This window comes from Platalea leucorodia (genome assembly GCF_965183815.1).
Source record: "Platalea leucorodia genome assembly, chromosome: 4".
Classification (NCBI taxonomy): domain Eukaryota; kingdom Metazoa; phylum Chordata; class Aves; order Pelecaniformes; family Threskiornithidae; genus Platalea; species Platalea leucorodia.
The window spans coordinates 95,933,585-95,950,816 of record NC_138826.1 but is presented as its reverse complement, the minus strand read 5'-3'; the positions used below and the strand labels follow the sequence as shown (position 1 = coordinate 95,950,816).

Sequence of the window (17,232 nt, the reverse complement as noted above, 5' to 3'; positions counted from 1 at the left end):
TCCACAGATAGTGACAAATGCAAAGCACAAAGTTATTAACTCTTTTTTGTCGTAATTTTAGCATGTCATCTTGAGATTGCCGATGGTCTGGAAAAAAGTAATAAATTCTTTTAGTATGAAATTACAGCAGCCAGATACATTTCAAGGTGTTATGCATTATTGTAACTATAAACTTAGAAAATACTGTCAGGAATGATTCATATCATCTTAAATAACAGCATATAAACTAATGATGTACAAATTAGTGTGGAAATTACCAGAGTAAAAGATAAGAGATTGTATATTGGATTATATAACTGAATCTGCTAAACAAGTGAAAGATTTGAGTAGCAGTCAGAAAAACAGAAAGGAAAGGGAAGAACCATAAAAATAATTCTAGAAGTCAGTATATTACTTTATTCTGTCAACAGTCTTGACTTATAGGAATATATGTCTTCTATAAACACCTGTCTTCTCAGGTACTAGCAGGTTCCTGTGTCAAAGGACACGGTGCTACATAGTTTTTTTATAGGGACAAGTTACATGCGTGGGTTTATTCCCACCAGTGAACGATGACTAAACCTATAACAAGGATGTGCAAGAAATACAATTGAGTTAAATTTAGGTTCCAGTGTAGGTGGTTTTGCTTTGCTTTTGATCATGTTATAGAAAAGAAGTAATTAACAGACGATGCCTATTTTTTCCAATATTAGTAATTCTTAAAATGCTATTTAAAATTCCCTGGAGTCTTAGTGCATGAAATGAAAGCAGAAAGTGTACAAACTGACAGTGAACACAGGTGAATCTGATTCAGTTTTATCAATCAGCATGAGAGGAATATCAAGAGGAAATACAGAGCATGGATAAGTAAAACTAAATTATTCAGATTTCAATAAACAATAGCTCTATTAATAACATAAGTAAATAAAGTATTTCAATAGGATTTTTAACAAAACTTTCTCTTTAGTGCTAGAAATGAAAAGAAGAAAAAGTTTTACTAATGCAGAATGACATACAGTATTTTGCACTTGAATGAAAACAAAATTCTATAACTAATTAAAAGATCCTTTCCTTCAAAAGAAAAAATGTAACAGCCTAAGGCCCCAGTTCAAAAAACTATTTTTGTTCAAACCACATTCCTGCCAAATGTGATCAGTTTGAGAAATTAAGGTCTTAAGGTTTCTCATCTTGCAGTTTCATTATAAAAATTACTATTTCAAATATTTTAGTGAAGGAAAAGGAGGATGCACATGCTGATCCAGAAATACAACCTATGAAGGAGGATGATGGAACATTTGGTGAATACAGGTGAGCAACTGATGTGGTTTGTCATGTTCACTGGTCATATCACACATGTACTGTATATAATATCACACTTATTAATTCAAAACTAACTTTTTTTTTCCATGTTGACAAAGATTGTGTATCCAGGTTGTATAGTATTATAGATAGCATTTCAACCACACCATTAGAAAAAAAAAATTAAACATCCAAGCTTAGAATAAGCCATTCACTAATGCAAGGTGAAATCCAGATTCAAACACAATTGTCTCAAAGTGAGAAATCTTTATTTACAAACCCATCTTTCAGATAGTTAAAATACCAGGTGCAGTGTCCTTTCAGTTAGGGCACATTTAGCATTACAATTTTTGAAAATACATTTCTAATTGAAGCCTAATAAAGACAATCTTGTGTTACATTGACTGGAAAACAAATGCATATAAAATGGCTGCCAGTACTAACACCTAATCCAGTAACAAGGAGGTGATTTTATACACAGAGGTGAAGGAATGTCCTACAAGAAAAAACAAATCTCCCTTTCATGTATTTCAGTACAAGATACATAGCAAGCAGCTTCAAAGCATGCAACACAGCTGTTATTCCTGACTCTCTTCCTTTATTGTAAATGTAGTCTAGCTGAATCTCCCAGCATCACAAAAAGCATGCTGTGGCAAGTCTATTCATATAACGATTATGAGTATAGCTTATTAAATAAGCAGTATTTTATCTGTTGTCTTTTGATTAGTACAGGAAATAATGTTATTTCCTAAATATGTCAATACCATTATATTTTATGTGGGTGCTATAATAGATTTTATAGTGCATTCCTGTGTCAAAAGCATTGTAAAAGTCCTTTATTATTTTGAAGATGTGACATTTACAAATGTACATAGAAAAATCATTTTTTTTCAAGAAGGATATACTCTGTTGCCATACCTTCTTCATATAAGGGAAATGTGCATCTTGATCTGACTGGAATAGATTTAGTTCTGAATGCCAAAGAGCAGTTTCTGTTTATTCTTCCTTGATTTTAAAAAAATACAATACTCTTGTTCTTAGGTTAATGAGTTCAGAATAAATAGTATTTTATTACAGCATTAAGTGCATATGGATTAATTAAATTCAGCTGATAAAAAGGGAAGAGTGAAGCAATGCTTGGAAGCAGATGTAAATAAGTACTGTATAAGTTTTCCTAGGCAGTCCAGCTTGCATTCTGCTTTATTGCTCCTCTGTTTTTCGATACTTGGAACTTTCCACAGCAGAAACTGACCTTTGTACAGAATTGTACAAATGATATAACCTCAATACATGTTTTCTCAGGCCTAGAATAAGACTATTCAAGTCTGCTTTCATGTGTGACCTGTAGCAAGATTTGAATTTATGTCTCCATATTTAAATGGCTTGAGTTAATCTATAGAATCATCTAGTGCTTTATTAAATTATTTTATAATGCATTTATCCACCTCATGTCTGGTGAATATGGACAGATGCATGCCAAGCTTTCAGACTTGTTCACATGAAAGAGTTCATCCTATTTACCATGCAAAAACTCCTTTCTAAAATGTATTTTTGTGTAATTAGTCTGTATTGGGCTTTCCTCTTTTTTCCTTAGAGACAGGGCAGCAGCAGCAACCAGTCAGATTACAGAAGATGTCTTGGCACCCTCTCTGCAGCCCAGCATCACTGCAGTCACTCAGTTCCCAGTTTGTCTGCCTCACATGACACTGGTCATGATGCAGTGCTTCTTTGAGGAAAAAGGGTATAGGGTTTCCCTTGAAAAAAAAAGTTATTTTTGAAAGATCTAGGAATTCGAGTATTTTGAACTTTTTTCATCACTTCAGGTCCATGTCTGCTTGGACAGGAAAGAAACTGGACAAGGAAAAGAAAAGAAAAGGTAGCTGTGCCAATTCTCCTGAAGCAGACCCTGTCTTTACCAAAGCAAAGTGTGTGAGATCTGACAGATCCAGCTTCTTCAGAAGGTCAGGGGATCAATACTCCAGCACCAGATCAGAGACCTCCTACACCAGGAGGAGGGCTAGGCAGTCTTCAGAGCTTACAAGGGTTAGTTCTGGCTCTGCTTCCCTCTGCCGAGAGGAAAAGAGGTCAGACGAATGGAAGTACAGGCATGGCTCTAGACATCATGCTTCTGAGCAACAGATAATGGGGTCGGAGGAGGGCTCAGATTCTCAGGCAGGACAGCCATCCCCTTTCCAGCAACCCCTCAGCTGCAATCCAATTCGTGGCTCACTGGCAAGGCAGCATTCTTCTCTCCAGCACTGGTTCAGCCAGACCCCAGACCACAGCTCAGATTCAGAAGACACTCAGAGCTCCTACCACAGGAAGGTAAGACCTTCTACTACTACTCCCTTCTCTGAATCTGAAGAGAATTCATTAATGAAATCTGTAATTTTGCCTGAGCTAGCTACTGTCTTAAAGGATGCTTTGACAGCAGCCAGACAAAGTATAACTTCTGTGGCACAGGCTAGGTCCCATTCAGTAAAGCATCCCAGGGTACCAATTACAGAAGTTCCAGTAGTTCCTCTAGAAGCAACTGGGAGCAGTTCCCAGACTTTTGAGTCTGACCATATGGACAGTTTGAAAGACGAAACAGCTTCTGGGAAGGAGAAATCTGAGGCTGGCAAGGCCTTGGAGGTTGAGTCATCTGCTGAAGATGGGGAGATATCATCTGAGTCCCCTAGAGAACACCAAGAAGGACCAGATCCTCTGCGTAAGTTTGACATGGAGAATCAGAATTATTTGTTCAAGCACATAAAAAGAGTGTTAATGCTAAAATCTTCCAAATCTCAATGTGCTTCAGAAGAACTGCTTGTCCCCTCTGAAGAAGGCAAGGTAGATAATGCACTTCCTATCCATTCGGCAGTGGAAGATCTTGTCTGTAGGATTTGGGGTAATCCTGAGGCAAAGCATGAAGCCCCGGCAGTCCTACGTAAGCTCTATCCTCTTCCAGTGGATAAAGCTGCTTTGTGGGGGACCTTGCCTCAGGTAGACAGAGCACTGGTTACTGGTGATTCTGTACTGTCAGTGTCTGGTAATATGGATGCTCTCCCTAAAGATCCTACTGATAGAAAGGTTGAAGAAGCTATTAAAAGATCTTTCAAGCTAGCTGCAGCCCAGCTCGCAGTATCTATCTACTGCACTTACGCTTCTAGAGCATTGCTACTATGGTTGGAGGAAGAACGAGACAGATTCAAAAAGAAATGGGTCCCATCTGGTGCCATGCAGAGGAAACGCAGGCTATGTAAAATTGCAGCTAATTTTATCCATGATGCAGCTGAGGATTCTCTTAGACTCACTGTTAAAAATATGGCATGCCTCACTGTCGCCTGGAGAGCTATATGGCTACGTCCTTGGACCTCATCACTGGATCTAAAATGTAAGCTGCTGTCTTTACCATATACAGGCGGCAAGCTATTTGGTGAATCTTTGGTCCAGATCATGAAGGATTTCTCAGAACACAAACACTCCTTACGTCAGCTGAAAAAAAAGAGCTCTGTTGGAAGCTCTTCATTTTCTTGTCCTCACAAGTATCTCGGCTCCTTTCGTTCTCCTCCGAAGTTTAAAGGAGGCAAGGGCAAGTATAAGGTCTCACAATCATTTCATGCTAAGTACGAAAGGACATCTCATTTTCAGAGAGACAGCAGACCATCAAGAGGAACTTTCTAAGAACATAGACTTGCTTCCTCCTTTCTCAGGATCTGGGAAGAGTGAAAGACTTGGAAATTTATACTGAATAAATTTCAATATTTCTGGTCAAGTAAGCCCAATGCTTAGAAAATTAGTTGTTTCAAAATAAGATTTAAATTATTAAATTACTTAAATCTTAATGACTAATTAAGATATTCTAGAGAAGTCATAGCTCTCAATTTTAGGGGAGGTTTTTGTCACCTTCAATTTCTAGGCTTCTCAGTATTCTTGGGATGGCTTGGACTTTTTTGAAGTTTTGCACTCTTCAATTTTATCAAAGAGCATACCTTCCGCAGAACCAACCAACATCAGATTTTCCTGCCATATTAGTCTAATGAAGGAAATAATGGCTTAGGAACCGCAGGTGTTTCAGGAACCACAGAATGACTGGGTACACTGTGTTCCTGTGACTGGAGGCATACCTGCACTTTTAAGGGAAAACAGTGCCTCTGTAGCAAACTGCATGACAGTCCTAGTGGTTTCCTGAGTTGTAGAGGACTGAGATAGTAAATTGTGGACAGTCAATACTTACACTAAGAAACTGCAAGAAATACGAGAAATACCACAAATGTATGTTTATTTAAATTAAAATTAAAGACTATCCAGAGCTCCTGTTCAGGTCAGTGTAAGTATATAAATCAGCCTAAATTTCCATCCTGGGCCCTAAATGAAGAGAAATTAAGAAGTTATGGCATCTACACACCTGTGGATTCATGGGCAGGGAGAGACTGCAAGCATGTATTTCTTTGTTAACTTCATGGGAAGTATGAAAATCTAGCATCTCATTGCAGTCTGCAAAATGTTCTCAGGAAGATCAAACAGGACAAGGCAACTACAGTAGTAGGACCGTTAGTGTGGTAACGCAGGATGTTTGCACATTTTGTTGAATTATTTTGCCTCTTTTCTTCAACATTTTGACACACACAATATTTTTCCTAGAAGTTCTTGGATATGCTATGAGAGACTTTCTGGAAATGGTTGGTGGAGAGTTCTGAGATTGTTAGATAATGTATTACTCTTCCTTCTTGTTCTGGGTTGATTAACAATGAGAATATAGTTTGTAACTACAACAGTATTTTTTTTCTCTTGTAGTTATTCAAGTTTTATTGCAGCTTAGGTCTGTTTCCAGAGGGACCTAGCAATGTTTTGAGCCTCAGCACCGTAATTCTAAGCTTCGTCCCTTCTAGCGCAAGAGACAATGTCAATGAACTGCCTGAAGAATTCTTGGCTTTGGATAGTCCGATTGGATTTGGCAGTGGTCTTATTGTGTCCTCATTTACACACACGTGCTTTCTTTGACAGTTCTTATTTTAATTCTTCAACATCAGTGTCACTTCTTTTTAAATGAGTGCTTTGATTTCTCTTTGTATAATTTTTCACCAGAAATAGCAAAGGTGGAAAGTTGGTTGAATTTCTCTCAAGCAGATTTTTCTTTAAAATTTTCATAAGGAGTGAGTCAGGTTCTTTGACTAACAACAATTTTTTCAACCCATTGCCATTTAAAGCCAGAGCTTAATCTCCCAGTTTTTCCAGCTTCTGCCAGGATTGAAGATTGAGTATTACAGAGATGCTAAAGAAAAACTACTCAGAAAACTAACAGAGATGTGCTTATGTCTTAGCTAGATTAGAAACGGTAAAATGTTTTGAAGTCTGGATTGGTACAGGTGCATAAGTATCTAGGGAAAGCATTTTTCATCCGCACAGTCCTATCAATTTAGGAGCGTGAGCAGAAACCTGTTAGGTATTGGGGCAGAGGTTCTCCTGGAGCGTGCAGGGAAGCCATAGCGTAAGGTACTTCTGTGGCTTTACGTGACTGCTTATACTTAAGCATTTCTGGGCTGTTGACCTGAGGGCACAGAAGAAGGAATTTATTGCCAACAGTTTTCATCTTCTGCATCCTCTTTCTGTGTCCAACAGCCCAGAATGCTTTACCCATTTTGTTTGTTTTATGTTGCCTTTCATCTGACAGTTGTGTTATAAGGAAAAGTAGTATATTGCTAACCATATATTGAGTCTTTTTGCATGTCCATGAATGTGGCAAAGTTTAGTGGGAACTAGTTGCTTGCTGGACTGCAGAGACATCGTAAATATCTTCCCCATTCTGACTGGTTGCTGCATGTACCCATATCTAAGGAAGAAAAATTGAAAAGTTGAAAGAAGAAAGGAGATTTCAAGGTACATATTTCTTTCAATAACTGATGAGCTTGTGAAATGGAAGTACTTTTCTGAAAAAAATAAGTTTGTACATTGGACTTACACATGTTATTGTCACCTCCGTGCTTCATATCTCTTAATCATTAGCTGCGAGTTTGCTATGTGTTTCATTAAACTAAGAAGAAAAAGAAACATGTATTCATCTGTTAGCAATTGTTTATGAAAAATATTTAAATCATGCTTTTAGAGTACGCTTTAATATTAAACACCGTTCCACTAAAAGGACAAGAAATGTGTGTGGTACATATCCGTATTTATCAAAATGACTGGTACATATCAGTATTCACTGAGCAACTTTCACCCCTAAAAAACTAGTAATATGGAATTTATTTGTAAGGCAACAAATAGTAAAAGTATCTGTAGACTTAACTTTCATGGCTTTCTGATGTAAATATAAAATTCATACCCATTCTCACCTCTTGTTTTGTTCCCTCCCAGCACTTACTGTCTTACATCACACATTTCCAAAACTTCTTCACTTTTCCACTGTAATTTTAGTCAACCCAATTTGTGCTTCATTTTTCATTTCAAGATATTGCCATAGAACCATAGAATCGTAGAATGCTTTGGGATGGAAGGAACCTTTAAAGGTCATCTAGTCCATCCCCACTGCAGTTGGCAGAGACATCTTCAACTAGATCAGGTTGCTCAGAGCCCCATCCAGCCTGGCCTTGAAAGTTTCCAAGGATGGGGCATCTACCACCTCTCTGGGCAACCTGTTCCAGTGTTTCACTACCCTCACTGTAAAAAATTTCTTCCTTATATCCAGTCTGAATCTACCCTCTTTTAGTTTAAAACCATTACCCCTTGTCTTATCGCTACTGGCCCTGCTAAAAAGTCTGTCCCCATCTTTCTTGTAGGCCCCCTTTAAGTACTGGACGGCTGCAGTAAGGTCACCCCACAGCCTTCTCTTCTCCAGGCTGAACAGCCCCAGCTCTCTCAACCTTTCCTCATAGCAGAGGTGTTCCATCCCTCTGATCATTTTTGTGGCCCTTCTCTGGACCCTCTCCAACAGGTCTACATCCTTCTTGTACTGAGGACCCCAGAGCTGGACGCAGTACTGCAGGTGGGGTCTCACTAGAGCAGAGTAGAGGGGCAGAATCGCCTCCCTCGACCTGCTGGCCACGCTGTTTTTGATGCAGCGCAGGATACGGTTGGCTTTCTGGGCTGTGAGCGCACATTGCTGGCTCATGTCCAGCTTTTCATCCACCAGTACCCCCATGTCCTTCACAATAGGTAGTATAAAAGACAGCAAGCAAAATCACAAACAAGAACTAAAATAAATTATGATCTATCTTGGTTGCATTTTGGAATAGTTTTATGAACAATTGTAAGCAAGATTAGCAAATCTTGCTGATACTGTATAAAAATTTATGGCTTTAACATGTTTTTTCAATATAGTATTATATATTCTACAGCCTGGTGTTCTATAGCTCTTTGGGCATCCATATTCATAATGCAATTCAGCGGCTTTTGCAGTTTGCCTCTTGGTGGCAAACAGAAAATACATTCATTTCCCCAGAGCACCAGGGTCCCTTCTCTGTTTTGCACCCCCAGGGTTACAAATGTGCTGTCCAAAACATTGATGTCTTCACTTTATTTCTCTCTCTCCTGCTTGTTGTTTTGCTTTTTTTATTCCTCAGTTTCCTTTCCTTCCACCCAAAACATTGTATTCATCTAATACAAGAGTCATAATCCAGTTTGATGAAAAATAAATGGTACCATGATATAGATTTCCTTTTCCTGAACAAGGAGTGGAAAGCACCCTGGATAATCCCACATCTTTTTCCACTGCCAGAATCTTGGCAGAACTTCTTTCTGGACTTGTATAGTGCAAAAAGGGAGGGAAACCCCAGATTCAGATTTGATTTTCCATCTGCCATAACTGTGCTTTTACACCAGTGCCCACCTCTGTGCAGGTACACTCCTGGGTAAATCTGCAGTTTTGTTTGTTTGTTTTTAATTATACAGACAGTAGAATCTGCATCCTTACTAAAATATAGAAAAATCACAGACACAATGCAACCAACTGTGTAAGTATTTCTTCATTGTTTGGCTTATAAATAAACTTTGTTTTCAAAAATGCAAACACAAAAACCCTAAGAGCAGAAGTTCCTGTACCCAGATTTATCTAAGTTATAAATGAAAATCGAGCTTCATATTGGATTAAACACAAAAATGTGGATATTTTTAATGCCATGACAGTGTATTATTTATTTCGTGTATGTTTCAGCCTAGTGAGTTACACTGGGTAGGGTCACACTTTGGAATATTTGCACGGTTTCTTGACCAGCTGGAATATGGTACAAATGCAATTTTAATTTCTTTTCATTCCTACATATTACGGTGTAAGCAATTATGAAGCTACTCATCTAAAATTAAACAGCAAACCATATGTGCAATGTTATTTACTAAATGCTGTTACCCAGAAAGCATTAACCACTGCAGGTCATTCTTCTGTGGGAGCAGGACCTGGTACTGCTTCAAAGTGAGGGTCTGGTCTTCAATTGGTTTGTATAACCTGTTGAATGACTCTAATGCCCTCTGACGAGGGCAATGGAGAAACTGCATTGCATGCGATTTTTTAAATACTCAATTCTATCTTCAACCTTTTAAATACAGGGTCCTTCCAGAATGAACTCTCTTCAGTAACATCTCTGTAATCTGCTTGTGTTTGCAGTGTTACAAATATTTGCACTTTGCTGCTGGATGCTTGAAATTTTGGAGTAGCATTCTTTTAAATGTTACTAGCCCATGTGTTTGCAGTATCAGTGAGCACAGAAGATCAATGATATGATATTTACCCTCATGCCATGTACACCGCAATAACTAAAAACAAAGTCAAGATTGATACAGTCAAGTTCTGAGTTTTTGCCTTTGTGTATTTTAAACAGTAAGGTTTTCTTACATGTTAGTACGATAGATATTCCTGCCACTTCTTTCTTGTGTATGCATAGAAGAAGAAAATCTCTAGTATGCTTTTTCTGTTAAGTATATGCATATTAGAGGTGTACTTCTTGTAGAACGTGATACCTTGGAGTCTTCCAAAAAAGGTGATGAGATGAGGAGAAGCAGCTTGATGGGAAATTGGTGTAACAGTTTTCTAGCAACAGTGAAATGTTTCTCCACAGGGCATTTGTTAGCTAACAATATAATCTGTGTGACCTTGTATGTGCTATATATATGTGGTTTCTCTGGGTGTTTAACGATATTCATTAGAAAAAAAATAGAAAATATAATTATTGGAAGAACTAAGGTATTTGTTTTTAGGAATTACACAATTACAATAATTTGCTGAATATATATTCAGCCTAATATTGTGGATATTGTAAATATACTTTTATTTCCTTGATATTCTATACATGTTTCCTTATATTTTTCATAAGCTGGGAGTCTTTAAATAAAAAAAATCAAAAATCACTTACTCTTTTGTACCCTATATGCAAATAAAATCACATGTTCTGTTTAAGACAAGGTAAATAATTGCACCCAAAAGTGCAGCTGGCAATAGTGTTTTTTAATTGGAAATGCTTTAGAGCTGCTGCTGAAATCTTCATCTTGAAACTGAAGTGTGGTGTAAAGGATTATGAAAAGAGCCCAACTACATCTATTTCATGAAATAGAAGCTTACCACAGCTGCAAATTTATTTGGGGATGCTGATGGTGCTGCAGCTTTTCCACTGACAAGGGAAGGACCACAGTGCTTTGCTACAGGGCTTTCTCCTCCCTGCCTTTCTTCCCTTCCCTTTTTCTGTTGTCCTCCAAACCACCATCATCATTGTCAGAACATGTTATCAGTTATGGGTTAGGATAAGGAGGCTGAGCTGATAAGTAATGAAAAAAAACTAAGCAAGCTCTTAACTGCTCAACTGTAGCTACTGTCAGCTAAATTGTTGCTTTACCTGTATACAGTAAATGTTATAGCAATTTTAAGAGCAAAATATTACTGATAAAATACTGATCACTCTCCGGATATGGACTTTGCTTTTCTTCTTAGGCTATTTTCATTTGTTTCTTCTGCATCCTTTTAATGGAATATGTAGGTCTCTTGAAAGGTAAGGTTGAAAATTGCAAGTCTGGCCTGCATTATGTAACAAATTATTTGAAATGCAGCACTTCTATTTTCTTTATACTAGTAAAGAAAATCAGTATATTTCATTTAACCAAATTCATTCTTCATTCATGTTCAAGGAGTCAAAGAAATTAAGAAGTTTAACAGACTAACTTCACAGCACATCATAAGCTTGTTACTTTGGAGAACAAATTTTTTTTTTTTTTTTATAACTTTACAACCTACTTTTTAATGCTTGAAGTAGCATCTAAATTGCTTCCAAGCCAAGGGCACAAGTCTTATCATTGAAAAGTCATGCACGATGGGGAAAAAAAAACACCACCGCAAAACCCCCTCCCTCCACTGAAGACATTCTCTGTTTAAACCATTCCTACACCATGTGTTCATGTCAACTGCATCATATTGATCTGTCTCTACAATGTGATGTGGGTTTACTAAAAGAATATAGGGCTGCACACATGCTTTTTACAAACTCTGCATGCATGGTTGGTTTTGTCTTAATGTATAATACACCAGTTAATTCCTTTTGTTTGTTTGTTTGTGTCTCCAGTGATGCAGAGGATCATAAACCTCTAAAAAAAGGAAGCCGGACACCTTCAGACAGAACTGTGAAAAAAGAAGACAGTGATGATAGTTTAGTTGACTATGGAGAAGGTGTAAATGGTCAGTTCAATGAGGATGGCTCCTTTATTGGACAATATAGTGGTAAAAAAGAGAAAGAACCTGCCGAAGGAAATGAAAGCTCTGAGGCTCCTTCTCCTGTAAATGCCATGAATTCATTTGTGTAACCACGGAACTTGATCCCCTTGTATCTTCAGTTTGTTTAAAGCACTTGTACATCCTCCTCCTCATACTATGAACATGCAGGTAACGGAGCTCCTCACTACAAGGTGTTTGTGCTATGAGAATATGCAGGTCAATACAATTACACAGCATAATGACACATTAAGTGGTATGTTAGTATGACTCAAAATACGAAATTCAAATTTTGTTCAACACTTGGGTATTTTTACTTTTTTTAGAAGGAACTGACACAAACAATAACATCGACTTATAATTTTGTTTCCTGTTGAAAATACAGTATAATGCATGGAAAAAAAATGCTACACAATTCACAGATAATCTCGTGTACACTATAAAAACATGGTTTGACAATTTGTTATGCAGTCCTCAGCTGAATCCCTGGGTATGAATTCCATTTTCATTGTCAGAGTGTTATAGTAGTATTATATAGAACTTCAATGTCTTTGTGGACATTGTTGTGAAATTGGTGACTTAATGTCTAGCTATCATATGTCTTTTTGCAAGACAGTTAGGAACAGTATGTACAGTATATAATTGCTAAATGATTTAAGTATGACACTTGCATTTGCTGATGCTTAATGAGACCCTATTATCTGCTCTTTGCTCCTATTACTTTATAGCCTTTTTAATCTATCAAGTATTACAGCAGTACAGTGTTCTATTTTTACAACAAAACACATTAGATTGATTTTAGGGCATAAAAGATACGCATTGCAATGCATTTTGGAATTTGTACAGTCACTGAAAGAAAAACTTTAAAATGAGAGAAAATATTCCAGAAAACACAGGGCAAAATACATTCAGTGCCTTTATACAATATGCATTCCATAATGCGCTGTACTACTAAATCAGTTGGTGCAGTAAACTGTGATTAGCGGACTACTATCATTGCCAAATAAAGTAAAAACGTGAAGAAAAAAAAAGTGTTATGAAACTGTTGTGCTAAAAATGGGAGGTTTTAAATATTTTAAATTACACAAAGAAGAGTATGATTTTTTTTCCTTTAAAAATAAAATAAATGCGTTCTAGACAGTTACAGCACAACATGTTTTCATGGCCTTAGAAGATTTAAAAAAAAACAACAAAACACAACCAGAATTAAATTATTTACTAACACAGCAAGGTATAAGCTTTTGTAAAATGAATTGTTAAAAAACCAAACCAGCCGACTACACCAGCGAGAGCACATTTCCCTCTGTGTCCCGGCCTGATCAGTGTGGCAGCTTTGTTATTATCTACACCCTGAAGCAGCGTGGGGGTGACCGCTCGGAACCACAGAATTCAATCTGACAAGTGCTAATATGGTTTAGTGGTAAAGGATTACCATTATTGGTTACAAAATTATTTTCTTGCATACTATATCAATCAAATGTTTACCTCCAAATATAAATTTTTATAACAACCTATGGTTGAAGGAATGCTCAGTTTCATTTGCCAATAAATTGGTTTTTCATAACTTGCATCAAGTTTAATTTTAAGTAAGCTTTTTATATGTAGATATTTTGTTGAATTTGTAAATACACTTAGAGCGTAGATGCTATATGCTTCTAGGTGTTACAGACAAATAAAACAAGAAAGCTTATGTTGTACTGTGTAAGAAGTAATATAGCCAATGGTGTGCATGGTATTTTAAAGCATCTACTTAAATATATTTTTTTTTTTGCTGTGAAAACGAAATAGTGAACTGTTCTGCTTATTTACTGCAGATTCCTAATTGAACCATTCAGAGCTTTTGCCAGTGCATTACATTAGACCATAGTAGACCTCGCAGCTTTCATGTATATACTGTAGGTAAAGCACAACTGAAGTAATCAGAAATGTAAGCTCGCTGTAATCTTCTTTCGCACCTTTGAGCTTTCCATTGATCAGTTTTCTTAATGGGAACCGAAATAAGAAATGAATTCTATAAACATTGATTATGAAGCACAAAGAGAACATTTCTTAATAAGATTTGCCGATGGTTTTGGTAAAAGAGAAATATAATTTTACTCTTATTTAATTGTAGATGCTGAATTATCTGTGCATGTGGGGGTAAACATACAGGCTCACTTCTGTAATAGTGCAACAGATTTTGTATTAAAAATAAATGTGGTTTTAAAATTTCACTGTTTGTTCTGTTTACGCTAGCACTAAAAATCACATCTGATTCACCGTGTAATTAAGAATTCAAAGTGGAAAAAAGCATGAAACAACTCTGGCAGAAGTTGGTCCCATGATGTTACAGGACTTTATGTACTGCAACCAAATTGTTTACAGAAAGTTGCATATCTTTACATGCTACCATTTGAAAAAATGTGAATTTTTCTGACTATTTCCCATTGAAATCTCCTGCTATTTACTTTGATGGATGCTTTATTTAGTCATATTTATGCAAAGAAAAAACCGAAACAGTCATGTTCCGTACCTGTGAGAGTCAATAAGAGAAAATAAGAATGTTTGTTTGAAATTAAGAGCCCTCAGATAGGATCCCAAATCAGGATTTTGTGTCCTAAAGGAATTATCTGACATACAAAATTCTGGGCACTTGTTTTAAACAGTACATGAAGTGAGGGAGTTTTAAGTAACATCTACAGTACACAAAATCCATTGCAATGCTCTTTTCATATCTTGTCTATTCTGTGTACGAATGGAAACAGACTGGGCAGGAGGGCAGCTGCTCTGCAGAGAAGCCTGCCGGAGAGCCGTGGATTCCAAGAGATACTGATGCTCCAGGAGATACATCAGGAAGTTGATGTTTGGCCTTGATGCTTGAAAGAGGGATTTTATCACTGAATCAGAAGCCGTTCTGTCAGCCTTCTGAGCCACCTATGTCTCACTGGAAACCCCTGGCTATTCCAGCTTCTATCATCTGCATAGTCTCAGTTCTGGCACCTTCAGATACCAGGCTGCCTGGTTTTTTGTACGGGTATCTGTTGATTTTTCCAGCAATATGCATTGACTGGGAGATGTGAAATACAGCTGTTTCTGTTTTGATTAAAGAATAATTCCTGAAGAGAGGGGTCTGAGTTCCCTAGGCTTTGTTGGGACAAAAGATTTCATATGATGATTACCATTTTTGGAGACACACGTACATTCTTTGTGCATGTTCCCCAAAGTGTACTAATACGTATCGTTGCTACATTTTCCTTTTAGTGATATACCTTTGCTTTTGGTTTTATTCTCACTGAAGTGATTGTACAAATCCGGAGGGAATTAAAGAGGATACCCCAACAGTAATTTTTCTTGTAATCTTCTATTCTCGCATTGTTCCTAGGAAAAAACAGTTTCCTTGTGGCTCCACGTAGCAGAGGCAAAGTGGCAGAAGATTTGGGAACCAAATTCTCTTCATATGCTGTCTGGCCCATTTTAAGACAGAAACTAGAGAAAAAATATACAAAGAAATATTGTCTACAGTATGGAAGTGTTTTCTTCTCTGAAAGAAGAATTAGGGAGAAGAGCAGGAAGAGGATGAGATTTCAGTAATTTCTGGAAAGTAATTGTCCTTCGTTGTGTGTTTCTGTCTCCCTCCCTCCCTCTGTCAGTCTTCCCCCTCCTGCTACCTTAGGAAAGAGCATTTAAGAGAGCTGGCAGAAGCAGCGGCTGGTATCATGGGAAGATGGAAATAACTGAATGTCTTACTTGTAGGAATCTGCCCCCCAATGATGCCCCCAGGGGTGCAAATAAATCCAACAGACCCATCATTTTTTAATCTCTGGAGGGACCTCTTGCTGCTCTTTGTACACATGAAGTGGAAACTTTAGACTGAACTGTCAAGATAAATACATGTCAGCAGGACTTTGACAGACAGTAGGTATGATCCATCGTGACTGTAAGCAAGGAGGAGCATTGTGATCCTTGTGATCTCACAACTTTGGCAACAAAAATACACACAAAAAGTTCCTTACTGTGCTCACGTGTAGGTGAGCAGATAAAAAATTCAGATCATGTTTAATAACTGAAAGATGGATCCTTCATTTGGGGTTGGAGAAGTTTGTCCAAATGTGAATTTGGCAGCATTGGCTTTGTCCCCTGGGAAGCCCCACGGGATAACGTTGAAGCCAGCTTGCAAGGAATGGGTTTGTGCATGTTACAAGTTGGAGAGTGAGGCAGGGCAGGAGACAGCTCCTGTCAGCAGGACCCGGCCAGCCTTTCGGCCTCTTCTCCCTTAGCCTGAGGTGCTCAGGTAAAATAAAGAAGTTTAGAAGACAGCATGGTTCCCCTGTCAGCTGAAAAAAAAACATGGCATCTGGTCAAAATCAAAGCTGCTACTGTAAATTGGATTTAATTCTGCCTGGCTTTCTATTACATTTTGGATATAAGTGAAGAGGAGGAAAAATGCCCCAGCCCCCAGCCCGCCATCTTGTACAAATTTGTGTGTCCAGGAAACAAGGAGAGTTCAGACAGTCTCATTCTGGTGCCTAACTTCTTAAAAATTGCTGGGTCTCGTGCTGCATTAAGGAATGAACTACATTTACCTCTCATAATAAACTATATTTGATAGGTGTCTTCCAGAGGGTGCTGCCCTATTTCCCAGTCCACAGGCCCCTGAAGAGGAGGGATGCTTTGATCTTGAAACCCAGCGTCTTATCTGACGGATGATAGTAGCCCACTCCATACATGGCTCTGCCTTGTGTTTGCAACGATCTAGAGGGCTCCAAGGCTTCATAGGACTAAGGGGACAAATGAAGTTTTGTAATGGCAGCGTTCAGAATATATTCCAAGTAGATGGTCTGCGATATGCGTGCTGTAGCGAGGGAGGCCTTGCAGGCATGCCGGCATGAAAAGTTAGCCTGTCCGGCGCCGTAAGAAGAAGAGGAAGCGAAAATGAAACTGTTGGAACAGAGAAATGAAAGAACGAAGGTATAATATTTGAGGTTTCCTTTAAAGATTTGAGAAACAGCTAGGAAGATAGCTGGCCTGAAGGGGAAAGGCGGAGAGCAGCCAAAGGCCACTTCACCCACACAGGAGAGGCAGCAGGAGCCCTTGCTAGTCTAGAGCAGCACGGCCTGCTAGGTGTAGGCCAGGCTTACCTGTTGTTGACAAACAGCATGTAACAGAGTAACGGTATGTCATTCTCCTTCCAGGGAGTTTTATGTTTTGGTTTTCTCTATTTCAGTTTCTGGCCAAGTCAGAGGGCAGATGAATGGGGAAAAAGCTGACATGGACTGGAACAGTCTGATTTCCAGTAAGGAGAGGAA

At 38.0% G+C, this 17,232-nt stretch overlaps 1 protein-coding gene across 8 annotated transcripts in view; it reads left to right on the top strand.

Moving 5' to 3' along the window:
• NRCAM (neuronal cell adhesion molecule) overlaps window positions 1-12,039 on the top strand; it is a gene marked incomplete at its 3' end in the record, with an annotated part of 65,334 nt that extends 53,295 nt beyond the window's left edge. For 7 of the 8 annotated variants that reach the window (XM_082311121.1, XM_082311116.1, XM_082311120.1 and 4 more), the window contains 2 exons: window positions 1,209-1,287; window positions 11,802-12,039. In XM_082311121.1, the coding sequence (XP_082167247.1) occupies window positions 1,209-1,287; window positions 11,802-12,039 (317 nt within the window). Of the gene's footprint in view, window positions 1-1,208; window positions 1,288-11,176; window positions 11,211-11,801 lie in introns of those variants that run through there. The other variant, XM_082311122.1, reaches the window with a different exon arrangement.
• Window positions 12,040-17,232: the final 5,193 nt, after the last annotated feature.